The sequence below is a fragment of the Rhinoraja longicauda genome, chromosome 37, assembly GCF_053455715.1.
Source record: "Rhinoraja longicauda isolate Sanriku21f chromosome 37, sRhiLon1.1, whole genome shotgun sequence".
NCBI lineage: Eukaryota > Metazoa > Chordata > Chondrichthyes > Rajiformes > Arhynchobatidae > Rhinoraja > Rhinoraja longicauda.
In genome coordinates this window covers 17495064-17516622 of record NC_135989.1, presented here as the reverse complement: position 1 = coordinate 17516622, position 21559 = coordinate 17495064, and the positions used below count along the sequence as shown (strand labels likewise).

Genomic DNA, 21559 nt, shown 5'->3' with positions numbered 1-21559 from the left:
ATTGGCAGATAATAGATTATCAGATTAAACACAAATAATAATTTTTACATAGAAACATAGAAAATAGGTGCAGGAGTAGCCCTTCGAGACAGCACCCCCATTCAATATGATCATGGCTGATCATCCAGAATCAGTACCCCGTTCCTGCCTTCTCCCCATATCCCTTGGTTCCGTAGCCCTAAGAGCTAAATCTACCTCTCTCCAGTGAATTGGCCTCCACTTCCTTCTGTGGCAGAGAATTCCACAGATTCAAAACTCTCTGACTGAAAAGGTTTTTCGTCATCTCAGTCCTAAATAGCCTCCCCCTTATTCTTAAACTGTGATCCCTAGTTCTGAACTCCCCCAACATGGGGAACAATTTTCCTGTATCTAGTCTATCCAGTCTCCTAAGAATTGTATATGTTTCTATAAGTCCTGTCTCATCCTTCTAAATTCCAGTGAATGAATACAAGCTCAGTCGATCCATTCTTTCATTATATGTTAGTCCCGCCATTCTGGGAATTAACCTGGTGAACCTTCGCTGCACTCCCTCAATAATAAGAAAGACCTTCCTCAAATTAGTAACTGTGCTAGTAACTATGAGGCTGAATGCATCAAATACATAGAGGGAGAGAGCTGGTGATGAGGCTGTAAACCTCTTTCTACCTGCAGAATGACAGCTTAACGGGGCTGCGGAAATCGAGACACATGTACTTCCAACGCAGCGAGGAATTTGAAAAAGCGAAGCAGCAAAGTACCAAGGCAGAGGAAGATCAGCTTTCACTGAGTATGGGCGGCAACAACCCAGGGAGTGCCAGCAAGACTCTGGAGAGACGCAGACGGTCAAAGGATGAAGCACAGATGAAGGTGAGTAAACCGGGCTTCGGAAGTTCTAGGAGCAGAAATTGGCCATTCGGCCCATCAAGTATGGAATTGAGTGCTGTTTGCTGCAAATAGTTAGCTGTTTCCAAGGCGGTCGAGTTGTTCTCTATCTTTTCTGATGTATTTGATAATTCTGTGTCCATTGAAGTATTCATAGAAACATAGAAAATAGGTGCAGGAGGAGCCCATTTGGCCCTTCGAGCCAGCACCACTATTCATTGTGATCATGGCTGATCATCTACAATCAGTAACCCGTGCCTGCCTTCTCCCAATATCCCTTGATTCCACTAGTCCATAGAGCTCTATCTAACCTCATCCAGTGAATTGGCCTCTACTGCTTTCTGTGGCAGAGAATTCCAGAAATTCACAACTCTCTGGGTGAAAAAGTTTTTTCTCACCTCAGTTTTAAATGGCCTTACTCTTTATTCTCAGACTGTGGCCCCTGGTTCTGGAAAAACACAATTTGGTTTGATTGTAGCGCCTTGACCTGGAAAGTTATTTCAAGAATTGAATACAAATAGGCTAATTTGCTGTTCCAAGCGCAGTAGAGTTGTTTTTCACAGCTCGGCTATCAACTAAAAGGTAGCAACTAATGACATGTTCTGAACTATCTTTTCAGATGTATTTGATCATTCTTCCCATAACCCTGACACCCGTACTAATCAATAATCTGTCAATCTCTGCCTTTAAAAATATCCATTGACTTGGCCTCCACAGCCTTCTGTGGCAAAGAATTCCACAGATTCACCACTCTGACTAAATAAATTCTCCATATCTCCTTTCTAAATGTACATCCTTACCTCGGTTCATGTGACAATAACCTAAACTCAAAGTTGACATACCTTGAGGAGAAGAAGTCTGAAGCAGGGTCTCGACACGAAACGTCACCCATTCCTTCTCTCCCGAGATGCTGACTGTCCCACTGAGTTACTCCAGCATTTTGTGTTTATCTTTAAACTAAACTCAAACTTACATACTTCTCTCGATCACTTTGCAGACTGTGTGCTCACAACCTGGAGCTACCTATTGTATCTTTTAATCACAAGCATGGCTAAAAATGCAATGTAAACATTAAATAATTAATATACTCTGTAAATAGTTACTGCCCCAGCACTGATCAATGTGGTAACGCACAACAATTTAATAGTTTTCCAAACAAGAAAAGACCCAAGGTAAACACAAAAAGCTGGAGTAACTCAGCGGGTCAGACAACATCTCTGGAGAGAAGGAAAATGTGACGTTTCAGGTTGAGTGGATATCAGTGGATATTTTTAAGGCAGAGACAGACAAATTCCTGATTAGAATGGGTGTCAAGGGTTATGGGGAGAAGGCAGGAAAATGGGATTAGGACGCAGAGATCAGCCATGATTGAATGGTGGAGTAGACTCGATGGGCTGAATGGCCTCATTCTACTCCTGTAACGTGAACTTGGGACCCTTCTCCAGAGATGCTGTCTGATCCGCTCAGTTTTACTCCAGCTTTTTGTGTCTATCTTTGGTTTAAACCAGCATCTGCAAATCCTTCCTATACATTTTGCCTGCTTTCTGTTAGTTGTCTAATCCTCTGACTATGCTTCCAATGTGCCTCCAATGGTACCTTGTAACCTTTTATGTCACATTTAATTGAAAGCTTTTGAAACCTCAATATATTACACCTACCAGTTCCCCTTTATCAACTTTGTTCATTGCATCCTCCAAGAACTTTATTTTGTTTGTCAAACACGACTTCCCTTTCTTAAGATATTGTTGATTTTATCAATTGTATTATCAGTTTCCGAATGGCATGTTCCTACGTCCTTAATAATGGATTCAGAATTTTGAAAGCAAAAGATCTTTTCTAAATGAAGCTAGTTTCCTGCATTCTTTCAATATCCAATATGCCTTGGGGCCCTACCATTCAAAATGTATGACTCATACTACTTAAAATTCCAAAGATATCACATACGCTTATCGTGAATGAGTTCCATCCAGCCAGTTTTGTTTAGTTTAGTTTAGAGATACCACTGCGTGGAAAGTGGGTCCATGCCGACCAACAATCACCTGCACCACACTAGCTCCATGTTATCCCAGTTCTGGATCCTACAAACTAGGGACAATTTATGGAAACAAATTAATCTACAAACCTGAAGGCCTTTGGTGTGTGGGAGGAAACCGGAGCGCCCGGAGGAAACCCACGTGGTCACGGGGAGAACGTACCAACTCCTTTTCAGACAGTGCCTGAGGTCAGGATTGAACCTGGGTTTCTGCCGCTGTGAGGCAGCAACTCTACCGCTGTGAGGCAGCAACTCTACCGCTGTTGATGTATTTTTGAATATTGATGTATTTTTGAATATTGGTTAGACTTTCAATCCCTAAAGCAATCCTCCACCACCACTCTCTGGCTCCTAATTACCAAGCTGATTTTGGATCCTATGTGCCAACTTGCCTTGAATCTCAAAGACATTTGACAGTTTAATCATTGTAGGCATTGAAGCTGAACACTGATTCTGCTTGAGTTTCTAACAACGAGTGATTCTGACCTCCCATCTACCTCATTAGAGACCCCTGGACTATCTTTAATCAGACTTTAATACTGGACTTTATTTTGCACTAAACTTTGTTCCCTTTATCACATATCTGTACACTCTGGATGGTTAATTTGTAATCATGTATCATCATTCCGCTAACTGGATAGCACAAAACCTTTCCACTGTATAAAGGTACACGTGACAATAAACTAAACAAAACTAAATGATTTATGAATTCTGTCTTTTTCTATTAATTTTCACCTTTTGTTAGTGGATGAGGATTGAGACTTTGGAACAACACGACCAGAATTCTCTATTGTACATGCTTAGGAAGGAACTGCAGATGCTGGTTTACACCGAAGAAAGACACAAAATGCTGGAGTAACTCAGTGGGACAGGCTGCATCTCTGGAGAGAAGGAATGGGTGACGTTTTGGGTCTGAAGATGGGTCTCAACCCGAAACGTCACCCATTCCTTATCTCCCAAGATGTTGCCCGTCCCGCTGAGTTGCTCCAGCATTTTGTGTCTATTTTCCCTATCTACATTTCCCTTGTCAAATACATAACGTGATAATTGGATCTAGCTAAGCTCAAATAATAGTGTCTTGCAGATGAAAGTTCGATGTTTTGATCAGTTATACTTTTACAGTCCGTGAGATGGATGTACACCCTTCAATGCTGATAAACATTAACCACCGCTCTTCCCCATAGGTCCACGAGGCTGAAATACATTATAAGAACTGTGTTTATGAGGCCAACTTCAGACGCAATGAACTGGAGAAAATAAAAGTGGATATTATTACACAGCTACGCAAACTCATCTGCTCTGGCGACAACATACTAAAAGTGGTGAGCTCATCAGCTAACATAGTTTCCCTTTCACTTTTGTGTAAGAAGGAACTGCAGATGCTGGTTTAAACCGAAGATAGACACAAAAAGGCGGAGTAACTCAGCGGGACAGGCAGCATCTCGGGAGAGAAGGAATGGGTGACCTTTCAGGTCGAGACCCTTCTTCAGAATGTTCAGAAACGTCACCCGTTCCTTCTCTCCCGAGATGCTGCCTGGCCCGCTGAGTTACCCCAGCTTTTTGTGTCTACATTCAAAGTCCACAGTCCGGTTGGCCCGTGAGCTCGATGTTCCCGTGAACCGACGTCCCTCTCCTCTCCTCTCCTCGCACGGCCATCTTTGTGTCCCTGGGCGCCTCCTGCAGACGATCTTGAAGGCACTGGAGGCATTGCCCGGGTTCACCCTCCCACTGGCCCATTCTTAGTGCCCACCCCCAGCTCCCACCCTGTTTAATCCATGTTGCATCTGACATGGGAGTGACTCCCGGGGCAAAAGGCTCTTGCAATTCTACAGACGCATACCTCAATAGGTAAATTGTAACCCTTCCTGTGTTGGTATCGACAGGTGTCCATGAACATGTTCCAAATGAAGCAGGAACAGATACAAGAGGTGCCACGTTCCATGCAGTCACTGCATGAGAATCTCCAACTATACCAGCCTGCCCAGAAATACTTTGAATTTATCCAGAACTTGGACAAGAATGCACAGTCGACAGAGAGCTATGAATTTGAGGAGTTCGCGACCCCCAGCAGGAGGTCAGTGTTTCAGAGCTTGGTTGGGAGGGTTTGACCCATAGATGTTGAGAGCAATCAGACAAAATGGAAGATAGGCACAAAGTGTCTCGGGCGGCACGGTGGCGCAGAGGTAGAGTTGCTGCCGTACAGCGCCAGACACCCGGGTTTGATCCCGACTGCGGGTGCTGTCTGTACGGAGTTTGTACGTTCTCCCCGTGACCTGCGTGGGTTTTCTCCGAGATCTTCAGTTTCCTCCCAAACACTCCAAAGATGCTCAGGTTTGTAGGTTTATTGGCTTGGTAAGAATGTAAAATAGTGTGTGTAGGGTAGTGTTAATGCTCATGGATCGCTGGTCGGTGTGGACTCTGTGGGCCAAAGAGCTTGTTTCCGCGCTGAGTCTCTAAACTAAACTAAACTAAAAAATGCTGAAGTAACTCACCAGGTCAGGCAGCATCTCTGGAGAGAAGGAATGGGCAAAGTAGGCATATGTTGAGGATATTTTGCAGTGGAGCAGTCAATACTAAACGGAATGATTTGGTCTTGGGATTCTGCAGAGTGGGATTGAATGTGGTGTTTGTTCCATTGTGATTATTTACAAATGCCCTGATGGCAAGACTTGGACCCACCGCCTCTCCCAATGTGACTCTATAGAGAAAATATGTGCAGGAGAAGGCCATTTGGCCCTTCGAGCCAGCACCACAATTCATTGTGATCATGGCTGATCATCCACAATCAGTAACCTGTGCCTGCCTTCTCCCCATATCCCTTGATTCCACTAGTCCTTAGAGCTCTATCTAACTCTCTTTTAAATTCATCCAGTGAATTGGCCTTCATTGCCTTCTGTGACAGAGAATTCCACAAATGAACAACTCTGGGTGAAAAAGTTTTTTTCTCACCCACCTCAGTTTTAAATGGCCTCCCCTTTATTTTTAGACTGTGTGTGGCCCCTGGTTCTGGACTCCCCCAACATGGGGAACATTTTTCTTGCATCTAGCTTGTCCAGTCCTTTCATAATTTTATATGTCTCCATAAGATCCCCTCTCATCCTTCTAAACTCCAGTAAATTTACTGTGAGAGTGAATAGGAAGGGTTTGACCAATTGGTTTCTATGCCGGTGTGAACTGAAATGTTTGATAAATTGCTTGTTAATCTCTTTTTCAGGTCTTCTCCTGCTGGACGGAGAAAAAGTGGTCATCGGACATCAGCTTCCTCCAGCGACTTCCCAAATGTGCCAGACGAGTTTGACAACAAACTTAGTAAGTTAATATTTGTAGGAAAGAACTGCAGATGCTGGTTTAAAACGAAGGTAGACACAAAATACTGGAGTAACTCACCAGGTCAGGCAGCATCTCGGGAGAGAAGGAATGGGCAAAGTAGGCATATGTTGAGGATATTTTGCAGTGGAGCAGTCAATACTAAACGGAATGGTTTGGTCTTGGGATTCTGCGGAGTGGGATTGAATGTGGTGTTTGTTCCATTGTGAATATTTACAAATACCCTAATGGAAAGACTCGGACCCACCGCCTCTCCCAATGAGATTCTATATAGAGTTACTCCAGCATTTTGTGTCTACCTTCAAGTTAATATTGAAGGTAGACACAAAATGCTGGAGTAACTCAGTGGGTCAGGCAGCATCTTGGGAGAGAAGGAATGGGTGACGTTTCGGGTTGAGACCCTTCTTCAGACTTTGTGTCAACCTTCAAGTTAATATTTGTCATTTTCAAAAAGCAATAAGCCTTGATTATATTCTGTGGGAGTGGGTGGAGACCTAATGACTCAGGAAAACAATTAATCAGAAGCAAGAAATGCCTTTGAAAAGGTTCTTGCACTGTGAAATCTAAACTCCAGTCTTTTAGATGCCTCCACCACCACTGTTGGAAGCCACCATGCTGCCTAAAACAAAATGTCTTTTTTTTGTTGTTATAGTGTTTCATAATACAAGTGGAACGAAACCGGGCTTAAGCGATTCAGAAAGCACTGGAGCAAGTAGCGAGACTCGATCCCTCGATTCACCGATATCCAGCCCAGGTAAATGCCAAAGAACGATGCCGTCTCAAGGCCAAGCAGCTCACACTGATATATGAAATGGTAATGATGTCTGCAAATTTGTTTTGAGTTTTTGGGAACAGTTTAGGGCAGCACGGTGGTGTAGCGGGTAGAACTGCTGCCTCACAGCGCCAGAGACCCACGATACGATGCGATACGACAGAAGGTAGACACAAAATGCTGGAGTAACTCAGTAGGACAGGCAGCATCTCGGGAGAGAAGGAATGGGTGACGTTTCGGGTCAAGACCCTTCTTCAGACTGATGTCAGAGGAGGGGGCGGGACAAAGATAGGGTAGCGATAAGATAGCACTTTATTTATCCCAGGAGGGAAATTGATTTGCCAGCAGTCATAAAACACAAGATACATGAAAGACCCCAAGTTCAATCCTGACTACGGGTGCTGTCTGTTCAGAGTTTGTACGTTCTCCCCGTGACCTGCGTGGGTTTTCTCTGAGATTTTCAGTTCTCTCCCACATTCCAAAGACGTACAGGTTTATAGGTTAATTGGCTTGGTATAAATGTAAAATTGTCCCTAATATGTGTAGGATAGTGTTAGTGTTTGGGGATCGCTGGTCGGCACGGACTCGGTGGGCCGAAGGGCCTGTTTCCGCGCTGTATCTCTAAACTAAGATAAAAGGAAACGTTTGGATGTCATGTATTTTGCTCTTCAGGAGGTGCCGCATAAAAGATCATTAAACAAAATTAGAGCACATCAGATTGAAAGTAATTCATTGGTGTGGGGTGAGGATTGGTTAATGGACAGAAAACAGCAGGAATACATGTATAAATGTGTTAGAAGGATCTGCAGATGCTGGTTTGTATACACTGGAATTTAGAAGGATGAGAGGAGATCTTATCAAAACGTATAAGATTATTAAGGGGTTGGACACGTTAGAGGCAGGAAACATGTTCCCAATGTTGGGGGAGTCCAGAACCAGGGGCCACAGTTTAAGAATAAGGGGTAGGCCATTTAGAACTGAGATGAGGAAAAACCTTTTCAGTCAGAGAGTTGTGAATCTGTGGAATTCTCTGCCTCAGAAGGCAGTGGAGGCCAATTCTCTGAATGCATTCAAGAGAGAGCTGGATAGAGCTCTTAAGGATAGCGGAGTCAGGGGGTATGGGGAGAAGGCAGGAACGGGGTACTGATTGAGAACGATCAGCCATGATCACATTGAATGGCGGTGCTGGCTCGAAGGGCCCAATGGCCTCCTCCTGCACCTATTGTCTCTTGTCTATTGTTTACACCGAATTTCTCTAACTTCTATCTGTCCTGGGCCTCCTCGACTGTCAGAGTGAGGCCACACACAAACTGGAGGAACAGCACATCATATTTCGCTCCCGGAGCTTACAACTCAGCGGTCGGTATGAGTATTGATTTCTCTAACTTCAAGTAACCCTTGTGTTCCCTCATTCTCCATTCCCCACCCTAGTCCTCTGGCTAATTTCACCATTTTTTATTCCTTCGTTATCACCTCATCCACAACCAACAATGGACCATTGTGGGCTCCCCTTTACCTGAATGATCGATGCAGGCTCTGCTTTGTTCTGTACTTCCAGTGTCCCCCTGTCGATCTGAAGAAGGGTCTCGATCCAAAACGTCACCCATTCCTTCTCTCCAGAGAAGCTGCCTGTCCCGCTGAGTTACTCCAGCATTTTGCGTCTGTCTTCTCAAGAGCTCTTGGGAATGGGCAAACATGAAAAATAAGGATTTTTATGCTTAATATTGTGTGTTTTGTCTTTTCAGCACATTTTGGAAGAAAATTACCAAAGGCCACAATGCCAGGGATGTCTCCAGATGAATACGAAGAACGGGATGTGACCCAGCTGCAAGATAATGGTTTGTTACACAGGCTTCAATCTAGTTACAAAATTAAATTGGGATGGGACATCCCTCTAATGCAAAAATATGTAGTCTAAATAAAGACTTTTATAGAAGTATCGAAGTTGGGAGGTCATGTTGCAGTTATATAAGATGTTGGTGAGGCCGCATTTAGAGTATTGTGTTCAGTTCTGGGCACCATGTTAGAGGAAAGATGTTGTCAAGCTGGAAAAGGTGCAGAGAAGATTTACGAGGATGTTGCCAGGAATCGAGGGTCTGAGCTACAGGGAGAGGTTGAGTAGGCAAGGATTCTATTCCTTGGTGCACAGGGAGATGAGGTGTGATCTTATAGAGGTGTATAAAATCATGAGAGGAGTAGATTGGGTAGTCTCTTGCCCAGAGCAGGGGAATCGAGGACCAGAGGACATTTGGTTCAAGGTGAGGGGGGAAAAAATGTAATAGGAATCGAAGAGGTAACTTTTTCACACAAAGGGTGGTGGGTGCATAGAATAAGCTGCCAGAGGAGGTAGTTGAGGCAGGGACTATTGTAATGTTTAAGAAACATTTAGACAGGTACATGGATTGGGCAAGTTTGGAGGGATATGGACCAAACGCAGGCAGGTGGGACTAGTGTAGCTGGGATATGTTGGCCGGTGTGGGCGAGTTGGGCCGAAGGTCCTGTTTCCACACTATGTGATTCTGAAATAGACAAGATAGAGAATTGTACTGGGAAAGGAAAGAGGAATGACGTATAGAGGAAATGGAAATGGAGAGCAGAGATGATGGAGAAATACATCAAAAGGGCAAAGAATAAAAAAGGAAATGGGGAATAAGGAGAAATGATTTGACAATAGACAATAAGTGCAGGAGGAGGCCATTCGGCCCTTCGAGCCAGCACCACCATTCAATGTGATCATGGCTGATCATTCACAATCAGTACCCCGTTCCTGCCCTCTCCCCTTACCCCCTATCATTAAGAGCTCTATCTAGCTCTCTCCTGAATGCATTCAGAGAATTGACCTCCACTGCCTTCTGAGGCAGAGAATTCCACAGATTTACAACTCTCCAAGTGAAAAAGTTTTTCCTCATCTCCGTTCTTAATGGCCTACCCCTTATTCTTAAACTGGTTCTGGAACGGAGAAAATCACGAATCATCTTTCTCAAAAATCTATTTTCAGATTTGGCCGACTTGAACGAAACGTCGAGAACACCAGCAACCTTCAAGAATATTTTGTTATCGAAAGCAGCACAGACACACCGATTTCGGAAGCTTCGAGCCCCGACCAAATGCCGGGAGTGTGACGGCCTTGTTGTGGTGAATGGAGCGGAGTGTGAGGAGGTGAGGAAATAGAGCATAGAACACATGATCATAGAGTACAGAACAGTAATCATAATCAAACCGTAGTAATCAAGCAGACCGTAATCATAATCATAATGGTAATTTATTGGCCAAGTATGTTTTGCAACATGCGAGGATTTTAGATTTTTTAGATTTAGAGATACAGCGCGGAAACAGGCCCTTCGGCCCACCGGGTCCGCGCCGCCCAGAGATCCCCGCACACTAACACTATCCTACACAGACTAGGGACAATTTTTACATTTACCCAGTCAATTAACCTACAAACCTGCACGTCTTTGGAGTGTGGGAGGAAACCGAAGATCTCGGAGGAAACCCACGCAGGTCACGGGGAGAACGTACAAACTCCGTACAGACGGCGCCTGTAGTCAGGATCGAACCCGAGTCTCCGGCGCTGCATTCGCTGTAAAGCAGCAACTCTACCGCTGCGCCACCGTGCAATTCGATTTGCCGTACAGTCATACCAATAAAGAGTAACCAAATAATTTTTTAACATGAACATCCACCACAGCGACTCCCCCACATTCCTCACTGTGATGGAAGGCAAAAAAGGTTCAAACTTCTTCCTTTCTTTATTCTCCCACGGTTGGGGCACTCGAACCTTCCGTTGTCGGGGCGATCTTGGCTCCCACAACCAGCCGTTGAGCCCTCCGCGTCGGTGCGATCAAGCTCCTGCATCAGGGGGGATCTCAGCTCCCCACGCCGGGCGATCAGATTCCCGAGTCGGGGCTGGTCGAACCTCCTGCGGCTTGGAGCTTCCCGACATCAGTCTCTACCCGAGACTGCGAGCTCCCTGATGTTGAAATCCGCAGGGCGTGGTTGGAGCGTCGATCCCAGGCAAGGGATCGCAGGCTCCGATGTTTAAGTCCAGGCCCCCGCAGTGGGATCCAAGTCAGTCTCGAGCAAGGCCACCAGCTCCATGATGTTAGGCCGCAGAGCGACCGGAGGTACGATCCGGAAAACAATCACATCTACGACCCCCCCCCCACCTCCCACATAAAACAAACCAGAGAACATTAACACATACTTTTTAAAACACACTAAAAATAACGAAAAAGACGAATAGACAGGCAGACTGTAGGCGAGGCTGCCATGTCTGCTATCTTCCATAAAATTTGATGTTTTAACTTTTACTTCAATTTAGTTTAGAGATACGGTGCGGACATAAGCCCTTTGGCCCACAGAGTCCACGCCGACCAGCGATCCCCACACACTGACACTATCCTACACACACTAGGGACAATTTGCCATTTTACCAAGCCAATTAGCCGACAAGCCTGTACGTCTTTGGAGTGTGGGAGGAAATTAGAGCTCCTGGAGAAAACCCAGTAGATCACAGGGAGAACGTACAAACTCCGTACAGACTGCACCCATCGTCAGGATCGAACCCACACACACACACACACACACACACACACACACACACACACACACACACACACACACACATATATATATAAATACTGAACTTTTTTTCTCGTTTATTATATTGTTTACAGAGTACTATGTTTACATATTCTGTTGTACTGCTGCAAGTCAGAATTTCATTGTTCTATCTGGGACACAGGACAATAAAACACTCACCACTCCCACTTCAAGTTGAATGGCATTCTTTGAGGTAATTTAGCGTTTAGTTTCACGATTCCTTTGGGTTGTTTCCCCTCCACAGTGCTACCTGGCCTGTCACAGAAAATGCCTGGAGTCCATTGCCATCTTGTGTGGCCACCGCAAGCTCCAGACGAGGATCACTCTATTTGGAGTTGACTTTGGGCTCGCTCCAAGAGAGACACCTGACGAGGTGCCCTTCATCATCCGAAACTGCACGTCCGAGATCGAGCGGCGGGCTCTGAGTGTACAGGTGGGACCCTGAAGTTTGGTTTATTTTCATTTGGTTAGTTTAGAGATGGGTTTCATTTTTTTCTTTCACTAATTTCTACCGCTTGTTGTTGACGTTTCAGGGAATCTATCGGATGAACGGGTCGAAGATCCGCATCGCCAAACTGCGGCAGTCCTTCGAAAACGGCCGGGACCTCACCGACATGTCCGAGAACTCGCCTCACGACATCACCAACCTCGTAAACCTCTACCTTCGAGAGGTGAGTTACAGGGCTGCACACCACTCTGGTCCTTCACCAAGGAAGTGTTGATACTGAATTCTAGTCACACGCCGTGGCCACATTAATTCAGTGACCTGTGCACGCTGGACATGTGTAAGTTGTGACAGCCTTTCTGCTGCGATGGGAAACATAAAAACATAAGCTCATAGAAACATAAAAACATAGAGAATAGGTGCAGGAGGAGGCCATTTGGCCCTTCGAGCCAGCACCGCCATTCATTGTGATCATGGCTGATCATCCAAAATCAGTATCACAAAATGCTGGAGTAACTCAGCGGGTCAGGCAGCATCTCAGGAGAGAAGGAATGGGTGACTTTTCGGGTTGAGACCCTTCTTCAGACTCTTCTGTGAAATCGCAGTGGAGCGGCAAGTTGTGTAGGAAAATAACTGCAGATGCTGGTACAAATCAAAGGTATCACAAAAGTCTGAAGAACGGTCTCGACCCGAAACGTCACCCATTCCTTCTCTCCTGAGATGCTGCCTGACCCGCTGAGTTACTCCAGCATTTTGTGATACCTTCGATTTGTACCAGCATCTGCAGTTATTTTCCTATCCAAAATCAGTTAACCCGTGCCGGCAGATCTAGTCAGATCTTGGGTACATATTTCAAGGAAAGTGTGAATCACTCAAGATTATTTATTATCATATTTCAAGGAAATATAGAATAAAAGCAAACCTGTATGTCTTTGGAGTGTGGGAGGAAACATAAGATCTTGGAGAAACCCATATGGTCTCAGGGAGAATGTACAAACTCCGTACAGACTGCACCCATAGTCAGGATCAAGTCCGGGTCTCTGGCGCTGTAAGGCAGCAACTCTACCGCTGCGCCACTGTGATGCCCTATTATATCATAAAGAAATTGTCTCTAGCCAACAATCAGCCTAGCGGGGAACCTCCCTGCTTAAGGTGATCTGTTGCTGGATTTGCCCTGGTTTTTAATATTGCTTCCTGTTCCCCCCCTCCCTACTCCAATCAGTCTGAAGGGTCCCGACCCAATATATCATCTTTCTATTTTCTCCCGAGGTGCTGCCAGACCCCTGTGTCTGCTTTACAAAAACTACTCTGAAAAGTGCAGGATTGGGATCAGGATAAACAATGATCATTTTCTAACTGCTGCAGCTGATTATTTACTGACAGTCTAGACCCAGAACAGCGATAGATTCTTGATTAGTACGCGTGTTTTTTGTCTATCTCCAAGTTAAACTAACCTCCTCTGCCTGCATTGATTAGTACAGGTGTCAGAGGTTATGGAGAGAATACTTTGCCACAGAAGGCTGTGGAGGCCATCAATGGATATTTTTAAGGCAAAGATAGATAGATTTTTGATTAGTACGGGTGTCGGGTTATGGGGAGAAGGCAGGAAAATGGGGTTAGGAGGGAGAGATAGATCAGCCATGATTGAATGGCGGAGTAGACGATGGGCCGAATGGCCTCATTCTGATCCTATCACTCATGGCCTTCACATCACATTTAGTCAAATAGCTACACTACTGGTTTCATTCCTCATGGGGCGTAGCACTAAGCAATCTTTCATTTCTCATCTTCTGGTTTTGAATATGCTTTTCTATTTTTATTTCTTAAAGCTACCTGAGCCAATTGTGCTCTTCAGACTCTACGATGATTTTATGAAGTTTGCCAAAGAGTTGCAGCAGGGCTGTGATGAGCTGAAGGACAGTCAGTCCAAGGGGATACCTGTCGCAACTGACAAAGTATCGCAACTCGTGCAGCAGGCTAAGACCTTGTTGCACAACCTTCCAGCTTCCCACTACAACACTCTGGAGCACATCATCAGGCATCTCCACAGGTAGGCAGAACTTTGACGTACAGCTCCACAAGTATGGAATGCGTAGGAGGGAACGGCAGATGCTGGTTTAAACCGTAAACACAAAAAACTGGAGTAACTCAGCGGGACAGGCAGCATCTCTGGAGAGAAGGAATGGGTGACGTTTCGGGTCGAGACCCTTCCTCAGAACTGATAATTGTTAGATGCAAATTATTCTATTGTCACAATGGCAAATGGTTCAATAATTCCTTTCAGTTTAGATCAGTTTAGTTTATTGTTACGTGTACCGAGCTACAGTATCCCATCCGGTCAGCGGAAAGACAATACACGATTACAATCGAGCCATTCACAGTGTACCGATACATGATAAGGGAATAACGTTTAGTGCAAGGTAAAGCCAGTAACGTCCGATCAAAGATATCCCAGGGTCTCCAATGAGCTAGATAGTAGTTCAGCACTGCTCTCTGGTTGTGGTAGGATGGTTCAGTTGCCTGATAAAAGCTGGGTAGAAACTGTCCCTGAATCTGGAGGTGTGCGTTTTCACACTTCTGTATCTTTCGCCTGATGGGAGAGGGGAAGCTGCCACCATAACATAGAAACATAGAAAATAGGTGCAGGAATAGGCCATTCGAGCTGATCATCCAAAATAACCCCCCTTTTCCTGCTTTTTCCCCATATCCCTTGATTCCCTTAGCCCCAAGAGCTAAATCTAACTCTCTCTTGAATACATCCAGTGAATTTGGCCTCCACTGCCTTCTGTGGCAGAGAATTCCACAGATTCACAACTCTCTGGGTGAAATGGTTTTTCCTCATCTCAATCATAAATGGCCTACCCCTTATTCTTAAACTGTGATCCCTGGTTCTGGACTCCCCCCAACATCAGGAACATTTTTCCTGCATCTGGCCTGTCCAATCCCTTAAGAATTTTACATGTTTCTATAAGATCCCCTCTCATCCTTCTAAATTCCAGCAAATACAAGCCCAGTCGACCCATTCTTTCATCATATGTCAGTCCCGCCATCCTGGGAATCAACCCGGTGAACCCACGCTGCACTCCTTCAATAGCAAGAATAACCTGTGTAAACTACACAAAGATTCAACCTCACAGTATGCCGCAAAATGTCAGATGAGGTTGTGATAAATACCGCCTTGCAAATATGTAAAAGAGTTTGTTATGCATGGGGCTCAGGGTTAACTATGTGTTATTGTTTAGGCAGCGTCTTTGGGCTTGTCTTTGATGTGTGTAGAGACACACCCATGAAGAATAAAGCCTTGCAGGTTAGCATTGCCTTTGTTACAGCTCAGGGTGGCAATTAAGGTTGCCAACGTTCCCACTCCCAAATAAGGGAGAAACAGTGACGTCACCGCCCCGTGCCCTACGTGATCTCACCCAGCCAGCGGTCATGTGCTCCCACTCCACCAAAGGTGGCCGCCCGCGCTGGGAGGCAGGTTGCTATGCAACCTCCTTTAGGCGGCGCCTGGGCCTACACTGTCTGGACCTACAGCGGCCCCCAGGTCTAATACGGGACAAGGGCAGTCCTGTACGGGACAAACCAATTTAGCCCAATGTACGGGATGTCCCGGCTAATGCGAGACAGTTGGCAACCCTAGTGGCAATGGAGGGAAGGGCATGTGAATCTTTATAGCTGCAAAGTAAATCTCTCTTCTTTTACAGAGTGGCGGAACGATGTGAAGAAAACAAGATGACATCGAATAACCTAGGAATAATCTTTGGCCCCACGCTAATCCGGCCTCAAGCTCAGGATGACACCGTTTCAATGACGTCCCTGGTGAACTCGGGATATCAGGCCCAGGTTGTGGACTTCCTCATCACGCAGTGCAGTCAGATCTTTGAGCCCAAACAAGGTCCCAGTTCTTGGACTCCTGCAACGAGGAATTCCCCAACAGAGCCGGGCGTGAACAGGGCAGGCGAGGTCCTGAGCTCGGCAAAAGGCAGGAGCCAATCCTCAGAGGTACAAACTTGCGTTTTAGTTTTAGTTTAGAAGGCAGACACAAAAAGCTGGAGTAATTCAGCGGGACAGGCAGCATCTCTGGAGACAAGGAGTGGATGACGTTTTGGGTCGACACCCTTCTTCAGACTGTTTAGAAGGATGAGAGGAGATCTTATCGAAACGTATAAGATTATTAAGGGGTTGGACACGTTAGAGGTAGGAAGCATGTTCCCAATGTTGGGGGAGTCAAGAACAAGGGGCCACAGTTTAAGAATAAGGGGTAGGCCATTTAGAACTGAGATGAGGAAAAACTTTTTCAGTCAGAGAGTTGTGAATCTGTGGAATTCTCTGCCTCAGAAGGCAGTGGAGACCAATTCTCTGAATGCTTTCAAGAGAGAGCTAGATAGAGCTCTTAAGAATAGCGGAGTCAGGGGGTATGGGGAGAAGGCAGGAACGGGGTACTGATTGAGAATGATCAGCCATGATCACATTGAATGGCGGTGCTGGCTCGAAGGGCCGAAGGGCCGAATGGCCTCCTGCACCTATTGTCTATTGTCTATTGACCTGAGTTTTTGTTTATTTTAGAGAAAGCGCGGAAACAGGCCCTTCGGCCCATTGAGTCCACACCGACCAGCGATCCCCGCACACTAACACTATCCTGCACACACTAGGGACAATTTTACATTTACACCAAGCCAATTAACCTACGAACCACATTCTTTCCAGGTGAGACAGAGGTTCACCTGCACCTCCTCCAACCTCATCTATTGCATCCGCTGCTCTAGATGTCAACTCATCTATATCGGCGAAACCAAGCGCAGGCTCGGCGATCGCTTCGCTGAACACCTGCGCTCGGTCTGCATTAACGCAACTGATCTCCCGGTGGCCCAGCACTTCAACTCCCCCTCCCATTCCCAGTCTGACCTCTCTGTCATGGGCCTCCTCCAGTGCCATAGTGAGGCCCGCCGGAAATTGGAGGAGCAGCACCTCATATTTCGCCTGGGCAGTTTGCGGCCCGGTGGTATGAACGTTGACTTCTCCAACTTCAGATAGCTCCTCTGTCCCTCCCTTCCCCTCCTCCTTCCCAGATCTCCCTCTATCTTCCTGTCTCCACCTATATCCTTCCTTTGTCCCACCCCCGACATCAGTCTGAAGAAGGGTCTCGACCCGAAACGTCACCCATTCCTTCTCTCCCGAGATGCTGCCTGACCTGCTGAGTTACTCCAGCATTTTGTGAATAACCTACAAACCTGTACGTCTTTGGAGTGTGGGAGGAAACCGGAGATCCCAGAGAAAACCCACGCGGGTCTTGTACAAGCTCCATACAGACGGCACCCATAGTCAGGATCGAACCTGTGTCTCTGGTGTTGTAAGGCAACAGCTTTACCATTGCACCACATATTAAGAAAAATATAATATCTACTCTGTAGCAAAGATTTTAGTTGGTAGTATTTTAAGTTTACACAATACCCCAATGTTTTGTGCCAAGTCAAATATTCTGAAGTTCAACAATGAAACTGCAAAGGTGGTTTATATCATAGACACAAACTTCCTGTAAATTTTGCAATCTGAAAAAGGATCCCCAACCATAAAATTAAGAAATGACAGTCATAGTGTCATAGTGATACAGTGTGTAAACAGGCCCTTCGGCCCAACATGCCCACACCGGCCAACATGTCCCAGCTACACTAGTCCCACCTGGCCCAAATTTTGTCCATATCCCTCCAAACCTGTCCTATCCATGTACCTGTCTGTTTCTTAGACGTTGGGATAGTCCCAGCATCAACTACCTCCTTTGGCAGCTGGTTCCATCCACCCACCACCCTCTGTGTGAAAAAGATTCCCCCCCAAAATGCCGGGAATATTCTTCCAACGTCCCTTCTAATGATCAAACATCTGTATTTCCAGCAGGACTCGCTGTCTTACTCGTGCTTGGTCCATTCTTCCTGCCACTTACTGTACTGAAAACTGCTAACACTAGTTGTAGTAGTTCCATCACTATCTCAGCTCAAAAATTAATTTGGCTCATGTTGGGGATAGAACTTAGAACCAGTCAGTACAACGGTGGCGCAGCGGTAGAGTTGCTGCCTGACAACGCTCCCAGCGCCGGAGACCAGGGTTCCATCCCAACTACGGGTGAAACATAGAAACATAGGTGCAGGAGGAGGCCATTCGGCCCTTCGAGCCAGCACCGCCATTCATAGTAATCATGGCTGATCGTCCCCACGCAGCGGTAGAGTTGCTGCTTTACAGCGAATGCAGCGCCGGAGACTCAGGTTCGATCCTGACTACGGGTGCTGCACTGTAAGGAGTTTGTACGTTCTCCCTGTGACCTGCGTGGGTTTTCTCCGAGATCTTCGGTTTCCTCCCACACTCCAAAGACGTACAGGTATGTAGGTTAATTGGCTGGTTAAATGTAAAAATTGTCCCTAGTGGGTGTAGGATAGTGTTAATGTACGGGGATCGCTGGGCGGCACGGACTTGGAGGGCCGAAAAGGCCTGTTTCCGGCTGTATATATATGATATGATATGATAATACCCCGTGCCTGCCTTCTCCCCACATCCCTTGATTCCACTAGCCCCTAGAGCTCTATCTAACTCTCTCTTAAATCCACCCAGTGATTTGGCTTCCATTGCCCTCTGTGGCAGAGAATTCCACAAATTCACGACTCTCTGGGTGATAACGTTTTTTCTCACCTCAGATTTAAATGGCCTCCTCTTTATTCTAAGATTGTGGCCCCTGGTTCTGGACTCACCCAACATTGGGAACATTTCCCCTCTCATCCTTCTAAACTCCAGTGAATACAAGCCTGGTCTTTTCAATCTTTCCTTATATGTCAGTCCCGCCATCCCAGGGATCAATCTCGTGAACCTACGCTGCACTGCCTCAATTACAAGGATGTCCTTCCTCAAATTAGGAGATCAAAACTGTACACATTACTCCAGATGTGGTCTTACCAGGGCCCTATACAACTGCAGAAGAACCTCTTTACTCCTATACTGAAATCCTCTTGCTATGAAGGCCAACATTCCATTAGCTTTCTTCACTGCCTGCTGTACCTGCACGCCAACTTTCAGTGACTGGTGTACAAGGACACCCAGGTCTCGCTGCACCTCCCCCTTACCGAACCTAACTCCATTGAGATAATAATCTGCCACCTTGTTTCTGCTGCCAAAGTGGATAACCTCACATTTATCTATATTATACTGCATCTGCCACGCATCTGCCCACTTATTCAACCTGTCTAGGTCATCCTGCAACCTCCGAACATCCTCTTCGCAGTTCACACTGCCACCCAGCTTTGTGTCATCCGCAAACTTGCTAGTGTTGCTTCTAATTCCCTCTTCCAAATCATTAATATATATGGTAAACAGTTGCGGCCCCAACACCGAGCCTTGCGGCACTCCACTCGCCACTGCCTGCCATTCTGAAAAGGACCTGTTTATTCCTACTCTTTGCTTCCTGTCTGCCAACCAATTCTCTATCCATGTCAACACCCTATCCCCAATACCATGTGCTCTAATTTTAGTCACCAATCTCCCGTGCAGGACCTTATCAAAGGCTTTCTGAAAGTCTAGATACACTACATCCATTGGCTCCCCTTCATCCATTTTACTTGTCACGTCCTCAAAAAATTCCAGAAGATTAGTCTAGCATGATTTCCATTTCATAAATCCATGCTGACTTGGACTTATCCTTTTACTGCTATCCAAACACACCGTTATTACCTCTTTAATAATTGACTCTAGCATCTTTCCCACCACCGATGTCAGGCTAACTGGTCTGTAATTCCCCGTTTTTCTCTCGCTCCTTTCTTGAAAAGTGGGATAACATTAGCTATCCTCCAATCCACAGGAACTGATCCCGAATATTTTGAACATTGGAAAATGATCACCAATGCATCCACTGTTTCTAGAGCCACCTCCCTGAGGACCCTGGGATGCAGACCATCAGGCCCTGGGGATTTATCATCCTTCAGTCCCATTAGTCTACCCAATACTATTTCTCGCCTAATGAAAATTTCTTTCAGTTCCTATACCCCCTAGATCCTCTGTCCTCCAGTACATCTGGGAGATTGTTTGTGTCTTCCTTAGTGAAGACAGATCCGAAGTACCTGTTCAACTCTTCTGCCATTTTCTTGTTACCCATAATAATTTCACCCGTGTCTGCCTTCAAGGGACCCACATTTGACTTTGCTACTCTTTTTCTCTTAATATATCTAAAGAAGCTTTTACTGTCCTTCTTTATATTCTTGGCCAGCTTCCCCTCGTACTTCATCTTTTCAGCCCGTATTGCCCGTTTTGTTACCTTCTGTTGTCCAATGAAGGTTTCCCAATCCTCTGGCTTCCGGCTACTCTTTGCTGTGTTATACATCTTTTCTTTTAGTTTTATTCCATCCCTAACTTCCCTTGTCAGCCACGGTTGCCTCCTACTCCCCTTAGAATCTTTCTTCCTCTTTGGAATGAAATGATCCTGCGTCTTCCGGATTATGCCCAGAAATTCCTGCCATTGCTGTACCACCATCAATCCTGCTAGGATCCCTTTCCAGTCTACCTTGGCCAGCTCCTCTCTCATGCCTTCATAGTCCCGTTTGTTCAACCGCAACTCTGACACTCTGCTGTCTGTACGGAGTTTGTACGTTCTCCCCGTGACCCACATGGGTTTTCTCTGAGGTCTTCGGTTTCCTCCCGCACTCCAAAGACGTACAGGTTTGTAGGTTAATTGGCTTGGTGTATAGTGCCAATTGTCCCTAGTGTGGGTAGGGTAGTGTTAATGTGTGGGGATCGCTGGTCGGCGCAGACCCGGTGGGCCAAAGGGCCTGTTTCCACTCTGTATCTCTAAACTAAACTCTCAACTAAACTAAACTCTCGAATTAGGGGAATGTGTGTATGGGGGTTTTACTGAAAAACCATTCTGCATCCCACATTGACTTGTGTCTTTCTCACTGCAGAGCCTGGTTCTGAAGAGGCATTCGAGTGAAGGGTATGTGTCAGACAAGTCCTCATCAAACGAAGCCCTTGATGACACACACGACCAGCGTAGGGTCAGTTCTGACAGCTGTGACGTGGCATGTGAGTAACCTGGCCTGCACTTTATACAGGAAATAAAATGCAGATGATAGTTTAAATCCATGGTAGACACAAAATGCTGGAGTAACTCAGCGGGTCAGGCAGCATCTCAGGAGACAAGGAATGGGTGACGTTTTGGGTCGAGACCCTTCTTCAGACTGAAGACCCGAAACGTCACCCATTCCTTCTCTCCTGAGATGCTGCCTGACCCGCTGAGTTACTCCAGCATTTTGTGACTACCTGCAGCTGATACAGTTTAGTATCTCGTTTAGAACTGAACTGAGGGCACTTGATTGTAGTTGGGGATCTGCCTTTAATTATGTTTTCCTTTTATTTATTTACTTATTTTTGTTTACACAATTGCCGATTACCTCACAGGATGGCTGATGCATAATGAATGAGTGTATCCTGAACCATCTGACATGTTGTAGATATGTATGGGCCTGCGCCTTGGAAGGAAGAATGGAGA

The 21559-nt window shown here is 45.8% G+C and overlaps 1 protein-coding gene across 3 annotated transcripts in view; it reads left to right on the top strand.

Moving 5' to 3' along the window:
• The window catches only part of gmip (GEM interacting protein), a 72821-nt gene that overhangs the window by 49535 nt on the left and 1727 nt on the right, over window positions 1–21559 (top strand). For all 3 annotated transcript variants that reach the window (XM_078429533.1, XM_078429532.1, XM_078429534.1), the window contains 12 exons: window positions 652–846; window positions 4078–4215; window positions 4777–4967; window positions 6108–6202; window positions 6873–6974; window positions 8738–8830; window positions 9991–10151; window positions 11839–12027; window positions 12128–12265; window positions 13869–14089; window positions 15744–16041; window positions 20973–21093. In XM_078429533.1, coding sequence (XP_078285659.1) covers window positions 652–846; window positions 4078–4215; window positions 4777–4967; window positions 6108–6202; window positions 6873–6974; window positions 8738–8830; window positions 9991–10151; window positions 11839–12027; window positions 12128–12265; window positions 13869–14089; window positions 15744–16041; window positions 20973–21093 — 1942 coding nt within the window. The remainder of the gene's footprint in view (window positions 1–651; window positions 847–4077; window positions 4216–4776; window positions 4968–6107; window positions 6203–6872; window positions 6975–8737; window positions 8831–9990; window positions 10152–11838; window positions 12028–12127; window positions 12266–13868; window positions 14090–15743; window positions 16042–20972; window positions 21094–21559) is intronic.